Below are 15,872 nucleotides of genomic sequence, written 5' to 3'. Positions count from 1 at the left end.
GCACCATTTCAATTTAATCTTTTGTATTCTCAATAGAGGCATCCCAAAAATGTTCAGAAAGTTAAAATCACTCATGACCACTGCGTCCCCTTTGTTACAAATATATCTTATTTGGTTAAATATCAGAATTTGGCAGACTGTAGCAAAATCCACTAACTAGATTGCCGCCTTTCTTCTTTACTAGCTTAACCCACAAACATTATGACATGTCTCCTTCTTCCATATTGAATATGTGGGCCTGAATATTATTTTTCACATACAGTGCCACACCCCTCCCCATTTCCTTTATTGTCTGTCTCTCCTGAAGCATGTGTAGCCACTAATATTACATTTCTCTCTGGTACTCTCATTTAGCCATGATTCTGTAATTCACAAGTCAATACTGTTGCCTATAGTTGCCTATAGGTCATGCATTTTATTTCTAATGCTTATCACATTAAGGAGTAACTATTTTAAACAAGGTATACACCTACATCCTTCAAAACAACAAGATTTAAAGTTCATCAACTACTTGGTAATTTATTGCATGTGTCAATGGTTCTTCAAGAACAACTTTCAAACATTTGTGGAAAATCTGTCCTTAACTTTCCAACCGTGTTATTGTTGTAGAATGTATTTTAAAGTTACAGCAGCAATCCAATGTACTAATTCCATTCATAATATTAAACACTTGTCATGTCATCTCTGTTTCCTTAAACTGAAAAATTCTACACTATGATAATTTGTAATATATTCTGTATGTTTATTATTCTCGGTATGTAAAAAAAATTGGGAACTGGGATGCCTCATGTGTCCACAGTCTTGGCACTGTACTGTTCCTATGGCATCAATACTCACAACTGAGAATGAGCCAGGTCAATGGAGCAAACGAGCAAATGAGACTTACTTGACAAAATAAGTGTCACTGAAAAACACTGCACACTAAAGAAATGCATATGGACTGGAAAACAGCAAATATTATCCTGTTATATGAAAAGTGTGATTGAGCAGATGCAAGTACCTATAGGCCAATAAGCTTAACGTCTATCACGGGTAACAGTATTGAAGGAATTATTAAGGAAAAGATTGATCAACACATGGCAAGCAAAATAATTTTACTGAATTTACTAAGCTGGAATTCTATGAGGAAGTAATAAAAAGATGCGATCAGACACATTTTTTTTTTGTTTTTCAGAAAGCATTAGATATGGCCCCATGAGATAGGATGGGTATCAAACTAAAAGGTGGGAATTCAGGTTATAGTGTGAAAATTGGTGGAAAATTCATTAAAAATAGGAAGGGTTATAGTGCGCGAAACCTTATCAGAATTAGGTAATGTTAAAAGTGGTGTCCCTCAGGGATCACTACTAGGGCTGCTGCTATGTTTTAACTATATATACACACACACACACGATCTAGATAGATATATAAGGAATAAGCTAGTTAAGTTTGCAGATGATACCATACTAGGTGAACTGGCAGATAATCTAGAATCAGTTGAATAATTAGAGAGAGACCTGAACAGAATGCAGGCTTGGGTAGATTTGCAGCTGATAAAATTTACTGTAAGTAAATATAAGGTAACACACACAGGAAAAAGAAACTTTACTCTTGAATACACAATGGTAGGTCTGAAAATTGAAAGTACCCCATATATGTAGTACTCGTGAGTCATAGTGGACTTATTACTCTCAACATCCAGACAGTGTTCAGAATTCATTAAGAAGCATAACAATGTTAGGTTATATAGCACAATGTATAGAGTACAGTAAAATGAGGTTATGCTTAGACATAGCAGCACTAGAAAAAGTCCAAAGAGGAGCAAATAGGCTGATTATAGGACTGCAGTGTATGAGTTATGAGGAAAGATTAAAGGAGTTGAGCCTTCTCAGTTTAAGCAAATGTGACATGATTGAAGTTTTTAAAATTATGATAGGAATTCATACAGAATATTCAAGTCTTTAGAAAAAGTTCGACAGGACCAGAAAGACACAGTTGGAATCTTGGTAAAGGTAAATTACGCACAAAAGTTTCAAACGTTTTCTTCACACAAAAAACCATAAACACATAGAATAAATTACCAAGTAGTGTGGTACAGAGTAAGAATTTAGTGACATTCAAAACTCAATCTAATGATAATATTGGAGAAATTAAGCAGATAGGACTGGTGAACTTTGTTGGGCTGAATGCTCTGTTTCTGTGAAAATGTTTCTAATGCTCCTCAGAACTGCCAGACTGCCCCTTATATGTATCATTTGTTCCAACATTAAGAATGTTAACTATAGCTCCTGCCAAAGAGTAAATTACATTTTATCAGAATCAATTTATTCATTTACAAAAGGGTACTGGCCCAACATTGACTTCTTTAGAACTTCATTGACACAAAAGTCAGGTATTTGGCCAAAATGACACAGTGGCTGCTATTTAACCTGTGGTGATGTTAAGAATAACAATGAGTTAATATGTTGTCAGATCCATAATGGTGCGAAATTTGTCCTTTTTGTCTTTTTTGCTTACACTGCTCAATTCAAGCACACTAAAATATTCTTGGACCTTGACAATTCTTTTGGTCTTAAATGTACAGAATTATAGACAACTGATGTATGTATTCCTTTACCACAAAATTCACTAGTGTTTGCTTGAACATGTTGATGAAATATACTTCACATGATAAATAAATTAGAAAACACATAAGCCAAATTAAAGAAAAACACAATTTACTAACCCATCAGAGTCCTGGTAGTTGATATTCAGCCTCTTTGCAGAGCCCAGCAACTCTGAAATCAATAAAAGAAGCAAATGTACATGAACTCTTTTATATTTACATGAAAAAAGTAAATATATCTAGTAACTAAAATAAATGTGTTTATTATTCTGACTTCACTTTCTTTCACTTACATACCACAGTCAGTATGTTCTTAAACAGATTATAATTTAGAAAGATCCAAAATATCATAAATTACAAAATAAAACACCCCATACCTAAAATTGCTTTAGGGCTGTATAAGCTAAATATTAATACCTTCGGGTAGCAGATTACTTTAAACATCTGAATTGCATGATTGATTTGTCAGGGTACTTTTGGTTTGGGGGGGGGGGGGGGGGGGGGGGTTGAAACTATTCCAGAGAAGAAATTTTCTTCTGCGACAGGTACTCTATATTGAGTTAAGGCTAAATGGAGAGGGCAGTAAGGGTAACTGGGCTACATTAAGAGAAATATAAAGTACAAGAAATATAAAAACATGCATTCTTCACCTAAATGACTAGAAGGAAAGTCACTTATATCAATCTAAGCATTCAAAAAAGACTGGAATCAGACACTTAGGGGAAAAAAAAAAGTTTTAAAACACTGAGCCAGGAAATTGCCCTGCTAGTTTATACAAGACTGACCAACTATTAAAATTTTATTTCTACACTATATTGGTCTCCTCATACCAAGCACTCCTGGAGCACAATGAAAACAATAGTGTATGTGTTTGAGGACTTTGAATGCTTCAGTGTTTGTCATTTATGCAGGAAGAACCAGGGGCGCAAATGCCCAGACACATCCATAATGGGTAACCAGAGGTAAGAAAGTCTTAGGCCGGGTTAATACTTGACGTGATGCATGCTCCTGCAGATGCTTCTGCTATGGAGGCAGTGCACTATTTATACTTGTGCTCGTACTTTATGTAAATCTGGAAGATTCCACCAGATGGCAGTGCAAGATATCATCACAGTGAGAAAATAACATTCATCTTTGCTGTGTTGTGAATTGCCCAAAACATCCATTAAATTCCGAGGACACCTTGCCACAATATCTCTGAAAAGGATGCAAGTTTAATGATTACATCCATCAATCCAGGGATGTGCCCATTCCAGTAAGGTAGAGACGATCCCTGGACAGGACATCAGCTCATCACAAGGCGAGTACAAGCACACACATACACTAGCGTCATTTTAGTATCACCAAATCTCCAAACCTGCATAGCCTTGGATGGAAACCAGAGCACATTCTGGAAACCCATTAGGAAGACATTCAAACTCCAGGCAGGGAACACCAGGGATCTGACTCCTAGCAAGGCTGCAGCGCTACCACCCCACCACCATGCTGCCCACACAAGTGTAATTATTAACAGTATTCATTATTTAAATATTTAAAAGTTAATGATTTATCTGTAAAACGTAATATACATACTTTAATGCATTTCATCATGAAAGTGATATCAACTATAAATCTAAGGATACTAAACATGCATAGAGCTGGAATATCATAACTTTAATGTGTATGGTAACCGCTGCCCGCCACTGCTGTCAGTGCAGGAGGAAGCCCCAGAAGCACGTAGCAATTAACAGTTGGGTTAGTTTTAAGATGACATTTATGACGGGCTACCTTAATGACAAAATAAACTACAAGATTAAAGTGGGAATTTCAAGATTAAATCCAAAATTTTCATTTTAATCACAAAATAGACCTTTTCACCATGTCCCAAATTTTTTTCTCTGTGGTTCAAATACGCTACCATGTATTTGATACTGTTGTGAAGGTGAAAAAAAAAAAGATGGCACTGGAAATTGTATGCAAGACCTTTAAAGTGTATCGCAGCATTATGTTGGGGAATATGTGATGCTTAAAAAGCACCACGAATACATTTGTATGTCGGCATTTTGCTTCACCACATCCAACCATTCAAATATCGAAGCATGCACAGCGACCCTGCAGGATCTGCAAAGCGGCTTGCGGACATAAGTTGATAGTAAACGGAGACTCTGACGTCACGTTCCAACTTGAACAAACTGCGCCCCCCAATTTTTTGTTGGTACTGCAACACTATTAGTCAGGCGCCGCCGTGAATGGCAGCCTTTCCAGCAGCTCCGTGTAGGATTTTATCTTTATAGGACTTGATCTTTCTACCTTTTTCTCTCTCTCTCTCTGATCACTCCTACCACTTTCTTTTATGTGGACTCGTTTTCGTTTCCTGGACACTTTTTACTACTTGGACATGGATTTTTACACGCCGAGACTCATCTATTTAGGTAGTCAACTTCTAGGGCTGAGAACAAAGGCCCATGCTGGTGTGGTTCCCTATTTAACTGACGAGGTAAGGCGGCCGTATTGTGGCAGCAGAGCCGGCGCTAACCTAAAGGCTAAGCAGCTAGCGAGGAAGTAGCGATACAAGCCTTCGGTGCCTTCTGTGATCCTGGGAAATGTGAACTCAATACCAAATAATATAGATGAGCTGGCTGCGCTGGTGGAAAATGTCAGGAACTATACAGAATGCAGTTTGTTGTGTTTTTGTGAAACATGGCTAACAACTAGCATCCCAGATGCTAACGTGGAGCTACCCGGGTCTAGCACAGTTAGAGTAGACAGAGACGCAAATACCTACGGGAAGCAGAAAGGAGGAGCACTCGCTATCTATGTGAACACAAGGTGGTGCAACCCTGAACATGTAAACGTCAAAATCTCCACTTGCTGCAGGGACATCAAACTGTTAGCCGTAAGTCTGCGTCCTTATTACTTGCCCAGAGAGTTTAGACACGTCCTTGTTGTTATTGTTTACATCCTTTCTCGCACGGACGTGGAGATAGCGGGTGACATCATCCACTTGCTAAACTACAAACACAGCACCCCGAGGTGCTTGTGCTAATCCCTGGAGATTTTAACCATGCGACGCTGGACAAAACATTACCTGACTTCTCACAGTATGTGAACTGTAACACCCGGGAAAATGGGATTATTGACCTACTGTATGCAAATGTTACGGATGCATACAGCACCACCCCACTGCCTGCACTTGGGAAAGCAGATCATAACCTGATTCTGCTTCAGCCTCACTACAAACCAAGAGTGAGGGAGCTACCTACAACCACACGCTCATTCAGGAAGTGGACCCCTGAGGCAGAGCAGGCTCTGAGAGGCTGCTTTGGAACTACGGACTGGGATATCTTCCAGGGGTCACATAGTGAGAACATTGAGGAGGTTGTTGACTACATCAACTTCTGTATGGACATTGTAGTTCCAGTTAGAACATCACGCTGCTATGCTAACAACAATCCAAGGATTACAAGTGACATTAAGGGCCTTTTGAACATGAAGGAAAGGGCTTTTAAAGGCGGTGATCAGCATAAGCTCAAACACGTGTAGAAGGAACTCCGTGTCCATCTCAGGGCGGCAAAGAAGCAGTACAGGAGAAAACTGGAGCAAAAGTTGCAGAATAACAGCATGAAGGAAGTGTGGGATGGGATGAAGAGATTCACTGGCTGCAGCTCGAAGCAGGTGCCTCCATCAAGAGAGACAGGGAGAAAGCAAACCTGATGAACAACTTTTTTAGCAGGTTTGACCACCCTAACCCACTCTCTCCTCAGAGAATTACATCCTCCACTAATCCTTCTGCTGATACCAGCATAGGAGAGAGTTTTCCCCCACCCACAATTACAGCAGCCCAGGTAAGCAGAGAGCTGAGAAGACTTCGTGCCAGCAAAGTAGTGGGTCCAGATGGAGTATCGCCATGACTGTTGAAAGCCTGTGCATTGGAGCTGGGGAGTCCTCTTACAGCGCATCTTCAACCTGAGCCAGGAACAGGGGAGAGTCCCAAGGCTCTGGAAAACATCTTGCATCACCCCACCCAGTCCCAAACGTATCATGTCCTAGTGTGCTGAATGACTTCCGGCCTGTCGCCCTGACGTCACATGTGATAAAGACCATGGAGCAGCTGCTGCTTCACCACCTGAGGCCACAGGTCTGCCACGCCCTCGACCCTCTGCAGTTCGCATACCAGGAGAAGGTGGGAGCGGAGGATGCCATCATCTACATGCTACACCGATCCCTCTCCCACTTGGACAGAGGCAGAGGTCCAGTAAGAATTATGTTTCTGGACTTCTCTAGCGCTTTCAACACCATCCAACCTCTGCTCCTTAGGGACAAGCTGACAGAGATGGGAGTAGATTCATACCTGGTGGAATGGATTGTGTACAGTGGAACCTCGGTTCACGACCATAATTCGTTCCAAACCTCTGGTCGTAAACCGATTTGGTCGTGAACCGAAGCAATTTCCCCCATAGGATTGTAAGTAAATACAATTAATCCGTTCCAGACCGTACGAACTGTATGTAAATATATATATAATTTTTTTTTTAAAGATTTTTAAGCACAAATATAGTTAATTACTCCATAGAATGCACAGTGTAATAGTAAACTAATGTAAACACATTGAATAACACTGACACAAACACCCAGGCTCCCTGCTCAGCTGCACGAGCAGGCTCGCTCACTCTCAGCTGCACGTGCCCTCTCTCTCATCAGCACGCGAGCCTTCTCTCTCTCTCTCTCTCTCTCTCTCTCTCTCTCTCTCTCTCTCTCTCATCAGCACACGAGCCTGCTCTCTCTCTGTTACACTGCAGCAGTTTGCGCTATAGCCTTGCAACCGATTGCTGTATAAACACTTTTTTTTAATGAGTTTTAAGCACAGGGGGAAAAAATGAACATTTGAACAAATCCGAACTTTATTTAAAAACCAACCACAAGCAACCAAGAAAGTAACATTTACAGGAGTTCGTGCTATAGCCTTGCAACCGATCGCTGTACAAACACTTTTTTTTAATGAGTTTTAAACACAGGGGAAAAAAAAAGGAACATTTGAAAAATCTGTAATAGAAAAACTAACCATAAACCACCAAGAAAACTAACCTTGCATGAGTCGAGGTCTGGCATGAAGTGAGGAGAAAATGGGTGGACAGGAGGTTACAGTTTTGAGGGAGAGTCTGGCTCCGCGATGGAGGGATGTTTTCCTTCAGGTGTTTTCTCTCATGATTTCTTGGGTTTCTGGTGTTTTTAGCTGTTTAGCTGGTGGGAGCGAAAGCCTCGTGCAGCCATTCCAAAAACAAAGTCCTTGTGACCCAACCATTCGTGTTTGCCCTCCACATCACTGGCAGTCTGGCTTTGTTTACATTGTGCTACTTGAAAGCACAAGGGTTCTCAAATTGGTAAATGGTAAACTGGTAAACAGTTTTTCCACCTCTTCCAGCACTTGAGGCCTCTGCCTGGTTAATGTTGTAACTCCTTTTGCAACATCGTAGGTTTTGACTTCTTGTACTCGGCAGCAAGATCAATAACACGAACGCCACGCTCATACTTTTCAATAATTTCTTTCTTTACTTCGATTTCAATTTTCGCAAAACTTTCTTCTCACCACTCTTCACTTGCTTACAAGCCATGGTTAACTGCAAAAGCACACGAAATACTGTAGAGCACAGAGTTCACAGGTAAAGCACGCACGTCTGACTGAGAACAATGAACAGGGAGAGGCTGAACACATGCTTAAATACAGTAATCGGCGCGTACGAACCAGAAGGGAAATGAAATAGAGCACATAGAGTTCACAGCAAAAGCACGCACGCACATCTGACCGATAATGCAACACGTGTGGAAATCATCAGCACACACAAACCGAAAGGGAAACTGGCTTGTTCGTATACCGAGTGTGTGGTCGTGAACCGAGGCAAAAGTTTGGCGAACTTTTTGGTCGTAAACTGAGTTGTACATGTACAGAGACGTTCGTGAACCGAGGTTCCACTGTATGTGTGTCTCGGGAACTGCAGGTCTGACATTGTGGTCAGCAGCACAGGAGTGCCGCAGGAGACTGTGCTTTCTCCGGTCCTGTTCAGCCTATATACAATCGGACTTCCAATACAACTCGGAATCCTGCCACATGCAAAAGTTCGCTGACGACACTGCTATTGTGGGCTGCATCAGGAGTGGGCAGGAGAAGGAGTATAGGAACCTAATCAAGGACTTTGTTAAATGGTGCGACTCAAACCACCTACAACTGAACACCAGCAAAACCAAAGAGCTGGTGGTGGATTTTAGGAGGCCCAGGCCCCTCACGGACCCCATGATTATCAGAGGTGACTGTGTGGAGAGGGTACAGATCTATACCTGGGAGTGCAGCTGGATGATAAACTGGACTGGACTGGACTGCCAATACTGATGCTCTGTGCAAGAGAGGACAGAGCCGGCTATACTTCCTTAGAAGGCTGGCGTCTTTCAACATCTGCAATAAGATGCTGCAGATGTTCTATCAAACGGTTGTGTTGTGGTGAGCACCCTCTTCTACGCGGCGGTGTGCTGGGGAGGCAGCATAAAGAAGAGGGACACCTCAGGCCTGGACAAACTGGTGAGGAAGGCAGGCTCTACTGTAGGCACAGAGTTGGACAGTTTGACATCTGTGACGGAGCGACGGGCAGGCTATTGTCAATCATGGAGAATCCACTGCATCCACTGAACAGTATCTTCAGACAGAGATAACATTATACAATGTTATTGACTGTTATACCTGCCTTGCACTTTTTAACTTGCACTGTGTTTTTATCATTCTTTAATTATTATTGTTTGTATCCGTATGCTGCTGCTGGAGTATGTGAATTTCCCCTTGGGGATTAATAAAGTATTCTATCTAACTCGCACACATGTTGCGTTAATTTCTCAGGATGTGTTCAGAGGACTTGTTAAATGAATGCTGGAAACCCGTGGCAGCCATTAAGCGTGCACATTTGCATTCAGAGCATGAAGTATATAAACAGGTCCTAACACTTTTCATAAGGATAATCTGTGAACCTCCTATTTAGTTGACAGTCCTTCCCAGCACTATAAAGTGTGAAGAGTGTAGACAAAGGGTAGTTTGTCCTTTCTACACTGCCAGGGCTAGACTTTGCCTGGAAGATGTTCCAGATAATCTTGAGATATTAGCAGTCGAGATGGACATGGAGTAAAAAGGGGAATGGGAGGTTTGTGATCCCTGATCATTGCAAAAAACGAATCAGATTTTTTGCCTGGTTTTAAAACTTTGTCTTGTTGCTGGTCTCAGTTTTGAAAATGTAACTTTCTTTTTTTATTTTTTTTTTAATCAGGTTTGTATATTGCAGTGTTTTTTCTATGCTGAAATGCCACATAATGTCAGTAAAAAAAGCCAACCTCATCCCCCACCCCATTAGAAAAATGTTAAAAATCACCTAATTTGGATAAACTTGTCCTCTGTGCAACATGGCTGCATGACATCATAATGAGTGATGATTATATGCCAATGAGATTAGATCACTTGGTTTAAACATTAATGAATCAAGTTATCATGACATCCAAAAAAGTATGTTAACTATAATAGAAAACAGGCATGGAAAGGCTATAAACATGCTCATTGTCAGCTCAATCAATTTAAAGTCTCTGTGTAATGACCAATTTTCCCAAAAACAATTTTTAAAGCTTTAACAACATTTTATTTTGAGTTAAGTCAATTTGAGGTAATTGGGTAATGGCAAAAGGCACTAGAAAAACAGTCCAATTGCCCCACACGTGTCCTTCAATGAAATACAGGGTTTACAGAGCTTGCCAAGGTATTGTGCAATGTTCTTTTTGCGATTATGTTTTGTGATGGCCTTCATATGAAAAACATGTAGATGTTACTTGTATAAAAGCAACATTGAATGTAGTTTACCTTGATTTATTTACTGGGTCCCCCTTGGTGTTGCACAAATGCACTTTAATGCTGTGTCCATCCCCACTCTTCTGAGCTATGCCAACACCATTGGTCGCAGCTTGTTTTGGGCATAGTGCATTACAGCATGTAACCATATATTGCTTCAGCTTCAGTACACCCTCCTTCTTCCAGTTCAGAAATCACACCATAGATCATCCTGATTCTTTTCCCTTATCAAAACACTCTTGTTCATTTGTCTGTCCACGCACTTGGCAAGGGGCACTGTTGTGCTGGTAGCATTCAAATGGCAGCCTGGTTGCACTGAGCATACAAAAAAGATAGGGTGCCTTAAAATAGCCCACTTTCTATAGCATTATTATTATTATTGGTAAATATCAACCCAAAAAAAGTTTTGGCCAATTTTCAATTTTTTTTATAAACGCCACCATTTTCAATCAAACCACTCAAAGCACTTGAGATTTTGAAGTATTTAGGGGTAAAAATCAAGCCCACAATAGAATACTGATATATCAAAATGTCCTTTCTAAGTGGATACCTAATGCCCTAGGTGTACCATCCTGCAAATTAACATCCATCTGTGTTTACTAGGGATGTAGAAGATTTAACTACGTGTGTAAATTGTGCTGTGTAATGTGGAACCTACAAATGGTTTTAGTTAAACCATTTTGGTAAAATCATTAGCAAATGAGTCAATGGGATGTACAGTTAGGTCCATAAATATCTGGACAGAGACAACTTTTTTCTAATTTTGGTACTGTACATTACCACAATGAATTTTAAATGAAACAACTCAGATGCAGTTGAAGTGCAGACTTTCAGCTTTAATTCAGTGGGGTTAACAAAACAATTGCATAAAAATGTGAGGCAACTAAAGCATTTTTTAACACAATCTCTTCATTTCAGGAGCTCAAAAGTAATTGGACAAATTAAATAACTGGAAATAAAATGTTCATTTCTAATACTTGGTTGAAAACCCTTTGCTGGCAATGACAGCCTGAAGTCTTGAACTCATGGACATCACCAGATGCTGGGTTTCCTCCTTTTTAATGCTCTGCCAGGCCTTTACTGCAGCGGCTTTCAGTTGCTGTTTGTTTGTGGGCCTTTCTGTCTGAAGTTTAGTCTTCAACAAGTGAAATGCATGCTCAATTGGGTTAAGATCAAGTGACTGACTTGGCCATTCAAGAATTTTCCACTTCTTTGCTTTAATAAACTCCTGGGTTGCTTTGGATATATGTTTTGGGTCATTGTCCATCTGTATCATGAAACGCTGCCCAATCAATTTGACTGCATTTAGCTGGATTTGAGCAGGCAGTATAGTATGTCTCTGAACACCTCAGAATTCATTCGGCTGTTTCTGTCCTGTGTCACATCATCAATAAACACTAGTGTCCCAGCGCCACTGGCAGCCATGCACGGCCATGCCATCACACTGCCTCCACCGTGTTTTACAGATGATGTGGTATGCTTTGGATAATGAGCTGTTCCACACCTTCTCCATACTTTTTTCTTGCCATCATTCTGGTAGAGGTTGATCTTAGTTTCATCTGTCCAAAGAATGTTTTTCCAGAACTGTGCTGGCTTTTTTAGATGTTCTTTAGCAAAGTCTAATCTAGCCTTTCTATTCTTGAGGCTTATGACTGGCTTGCACCTTGCAGTGCACTCTCTGTATTTACTTTCATGCAGTCTTCTCTTTATGGTAGACTTGGATATCGATACGCCTACCCCCTGGAGAGTGTTGTTCACTTGGTTGGCCGTTGTGAAGGGGCTTCTCTTCACCATGGAAATGATTCTGTGATCATCCACCACTGTTGTCTTCCGTGGACATCCAGGGGCCTCATGTATAATGGCGTGCGTAGAACTCACACTATAACATGGCGTAAGCACAAAAGTGGGAATGTGTGTACACACAGAAAAATCCAGATGCAGGAATCTGTACGTACGCAAACTTTCACGTTCTTCCACTACATAAATCCCGATCAGCGTGAAAAGTAACGCACGTGCACGCGCCTTCTGTCCCGCCCCAACTCCTCCCAGAATTACGCCTCTTTGAATATGCAAATCAATATAAATAGCCTTATGTGAAAAGACAATGGGAAAAGCACGGGGGGAAATAAGAATTTCAGCGAATACCAAGTAGAGGCAAAGGAAAAACGTACTAATTGTTGGTTTAAACAATGGTATAATCAACAAAACAAAGTTGATCGAGTGACAGAGTGTTGGAGAAACTCGAAGGCTCAAGTTCACAAAGTCGCACAGTGCCCGAAATAAAAAAGAAATCACATATCAAAGTCGCCGTGAAAAGGCGAGTCTTAGCCCACCGTCTGAGTGTCATATGAAAGCTTATTAGGGTAAAGAGAAAAAAAATAGGCACACAGTGGGAAAAAAAGCACGAAATGTCAACTTTAATCTCGAAATTTCCACTTTAATCATGTAGTTTATTTTGCCATTAAAGTAGAACATCATAAACTTCATCTTAAAATCATTTAATTTACTAGTTTCTCAAATCTCATTGTAACTGAAGTGGCACATTAAATGCTTTGTTCTGTATTTGATCTTCTATGTGCTCTATATGTGTGAATCACTACCTGCTTCTTAAACGGGTTTTCTCTTTCTCCGACAGGACACATAATCCATTTCATTCGTGATATTACAGCTCTCTGAACAATTAAAATACTGAGATGTATACGTGATATCTTTTTCATGATGATAGGAATGAAAGCATGTTATTAAACATGGGAACATGGTGGCGCAGTGCTTGTTTATGTCTCACGCAAGAGGCTTGCTGCGCCATGCGCGACCTTCGATGAAATAATTTATTACAGAAGTACTGTCTCTTTCAAACGTACTAACCTCCAATTCCTGTCCTTACTTTTCTTTCTCCAAAAACCCAATCGCCACACAATCAGCTATGTAATAGACGTGAAGCCATTTGTAAGCTTAAAACGCTGATTCTTCAAAACTTTTAAGGAGCATTGAAATATCTTCGTAGTACATGTTTAATTATTATATCCGTCTATCCTTCCAGTGTCGCGTCAGCACCAGCAAGAATATAACGCAATGCAGGAACAATCCCTGAACTAGCTAGCGCTGCGGCACCGTGTCCTCATATGTTTAACTATTAACAATACAGATTATTTAAATGAAGTTAAAGTTTTATCTGTATAATATAATCAACATATTTTGCTGCATTTCATCTTAAAAATGAATACCATCATCATATGTAAATACGCGCTTTATAAAGTGGCACAGGTTGTGCAATATTATAACTGTAGTGCAAGTTTACAGTGAGGTAATTGTACTTATAAGTAAACAGTTCTACAAGGAGCACTTGATGGACTGATTGAGTGCGTTTAGAGTTCTTGGGATGAAACCTTTTCTAAACCGCGAAGTCCGTACTGAGAAGTCTCTAAAGCGTTTTGCCGTGGCTCAGGCAGCGTCTGCTTCATGCTGTATACCGATATTTCTCTTTCCGGTCAGCTGCTGCTGTGATTCCCCACTCAGATACAGTGATATAAATACTCCGAGTGGTGCAGTGAGAGTAATATGGAAAAAGATGATCTGCTGTGGCAACCCTTAACGGGAGCAGCTGAAAGAAGAAGAAGATGCAGTGAGAGTTACAACGCTAAAGCAGTTATGGTATTTGGAATACTATGGCTATTCCCTGGACCATTATATTGCTGCAGGTTAATTACAATCAGATGCATTACACTAATAAACAATATGCAGTTAGTTTCAGTGTATTTATAAAGCCGCGTCAGGAATGTGGAGCTAAGAAAGAAAGGGTGACCATGCAGGAACAGTAGCACTGCTTTGACGCTGGGTGCCGCCAGTCTGCAAAACCGAGCAGAGAAATTGCGTACGCCAACGTATGAGTTACCGTGGAAATGTGCGTGGCTTTACGCCAAGTTTAGGTTTTATACATCGTGATTTGAGCGTGGAAACGGGAGTACGCAACATTTCTGTGCGTACGCACCGTTTATACATGAGGCCCCAGGTCTTTTTGCGTTGCTGAGTTCACCAGTGCTTGCTTTCTTTCTCAGGATGTACCAACCTGTAGATTTTGCCACTCGTAATATTGTAGCAATTTCTCGGATGGAGAGCTCCTTTGACCGCATGTTGTCTGCTCACAGCAAAATCTTCCACATGCAAGCACCACACCTCAAATCAACTCTAGGCCTTTTATCTGCTTAATTGATAATGACATAACAACGGACTTGCCCACACCTGCCCATGAAATAGCCTTGGAGTCAATTGTCCAATTACTTTTGAGCCCCTGAAATGAAGGGATTGTGTTAAAAAAATGCTTTAGTTGCCTCACATTTTTATGCAATCGTTTTGTTCACCCCACTGAATTAAAGCTGAAAGTCTGCACTTCAACTGCATCTGAGTTTCATTTAAAATTCATTGTGGTAATGTACAGAACCAAAATTAGAAAAAAGTTGTCTCTGTCCAAATATTTATGGACCTAACTATATATTTTTTAGACCTTTTCATTCTCAAAACACATGAATTTAAAATGTATCCCTGTCTCTTCTTAAGTGGAGTGGTGGCTCTAGTGGTAAGGACTTGCTGGTGGTCGCTGGTTCGAATCTCGCAACCGCCAAAACACTTCTTTGGATACATAAACAAGACCCTTAACCGTAATTGCTTTGTCCTGGGTATGACGTTAACCTGCAAGCGGCACTCCAACTTGCAAGGAAAACTTAGGGGTGGGTGGCAGAACTGGAGCTCCAACCACCGTAAAAACCTTCCGTGTTGAGCTGCGTGATGCCAAGGCATTACCCATTGTGCATCATGTGTGACAGGTGTGGCCACACACTGTACACAGCGCACACTCCCCTTCCCATTCCTGTTTCTTCTCAGCGGGGGCTCTCATCCAGTGTCACAGTCCTCAGTCTAACACACGCACACACACACTCCAATGGGGCTGATAATTTATGTAACAAAGTTTTCAAATTTCACACTGTGGTAGCTGTATAAGCTTAAACATTTTAAATAGATTATCTTGTGGTCAATAGGCATATTTAGCTCTGTAAGTGGTTCTAAAAACATTTTACTTGACTCTTTTAGAGCAGGCAGAGGGTGAAAAAAGCTACAAATGTCGATAAAACTCACCATTACATTATAGGTAGACCCTCTTTTGCTTGGAGGACTGTTAGACTTGTTCATCATCATCGAATCAGCGATATTATAAGCCACTGCTTTAGTAATGTTGCCCCATTTCTCACGTTTTCTCTCATAAGGCACAGCATGGGTATATGAGTTTTGTAACGTGGCTTCACGGTCTGGGCTCCAGCACGCATTTTCACACACTCTTCATATTGCACTTTATGGCGCTGTCGTAAATGGTGGAAAAGATTAGTAGCGCTCAAAGCTTTTGTCAGGACTGGTTTTCTGCATTCTGTACAGAATAGATTATTC

The 15,872-nt window shown here is 40.7% G+C and overlaps 1 protein-coding gene across 3 annotated transcripts in view; it reads right to left on the bottom strand.

Moving 5' to 3' along the window:
- Nucleotides 1-15,872, bottom strand: part of LOC114664886 (caskin-2-like) — a 309,053-nt gene that overhangs the window by 260,850 nt on the left and 32,331 nt on the right. For all 3 annotated transcript variants that reach the window (XM_028819182.2, XM_051936226.1, XM_051936225.1), the window contains exon 3: nucleotides 2,705-2,756. In XM_028819182.2, the coding sequence (XP_028675015.2) occupies nucleotides 2,705-2,756 (52 nt within the window). The remainder of the gene's footprint in view (nucleotides 1-2,704; nucleotides 2,757-15,872) is intronic.

Source organism: Erpetoichthys calabaricus, chromosome 14 (assembly GCF_900747795.2).
Source record: "Erpetoichthys calabaricus chromosome 14, fErpCal1.3, whole genome shotgun sequence".
Classification (NCBI taxonomy): Eukaryota; Metazoa; Chordata; class Cladistia; order Polypteriformes; family Polypteridae; genus Erpetoichthys; species Erpetoichthys calabaricus.
Note: the sequence above shows the minus strand (reverse complement) of the source record. Positions and strands in the feature narration are given on the sequence as shown.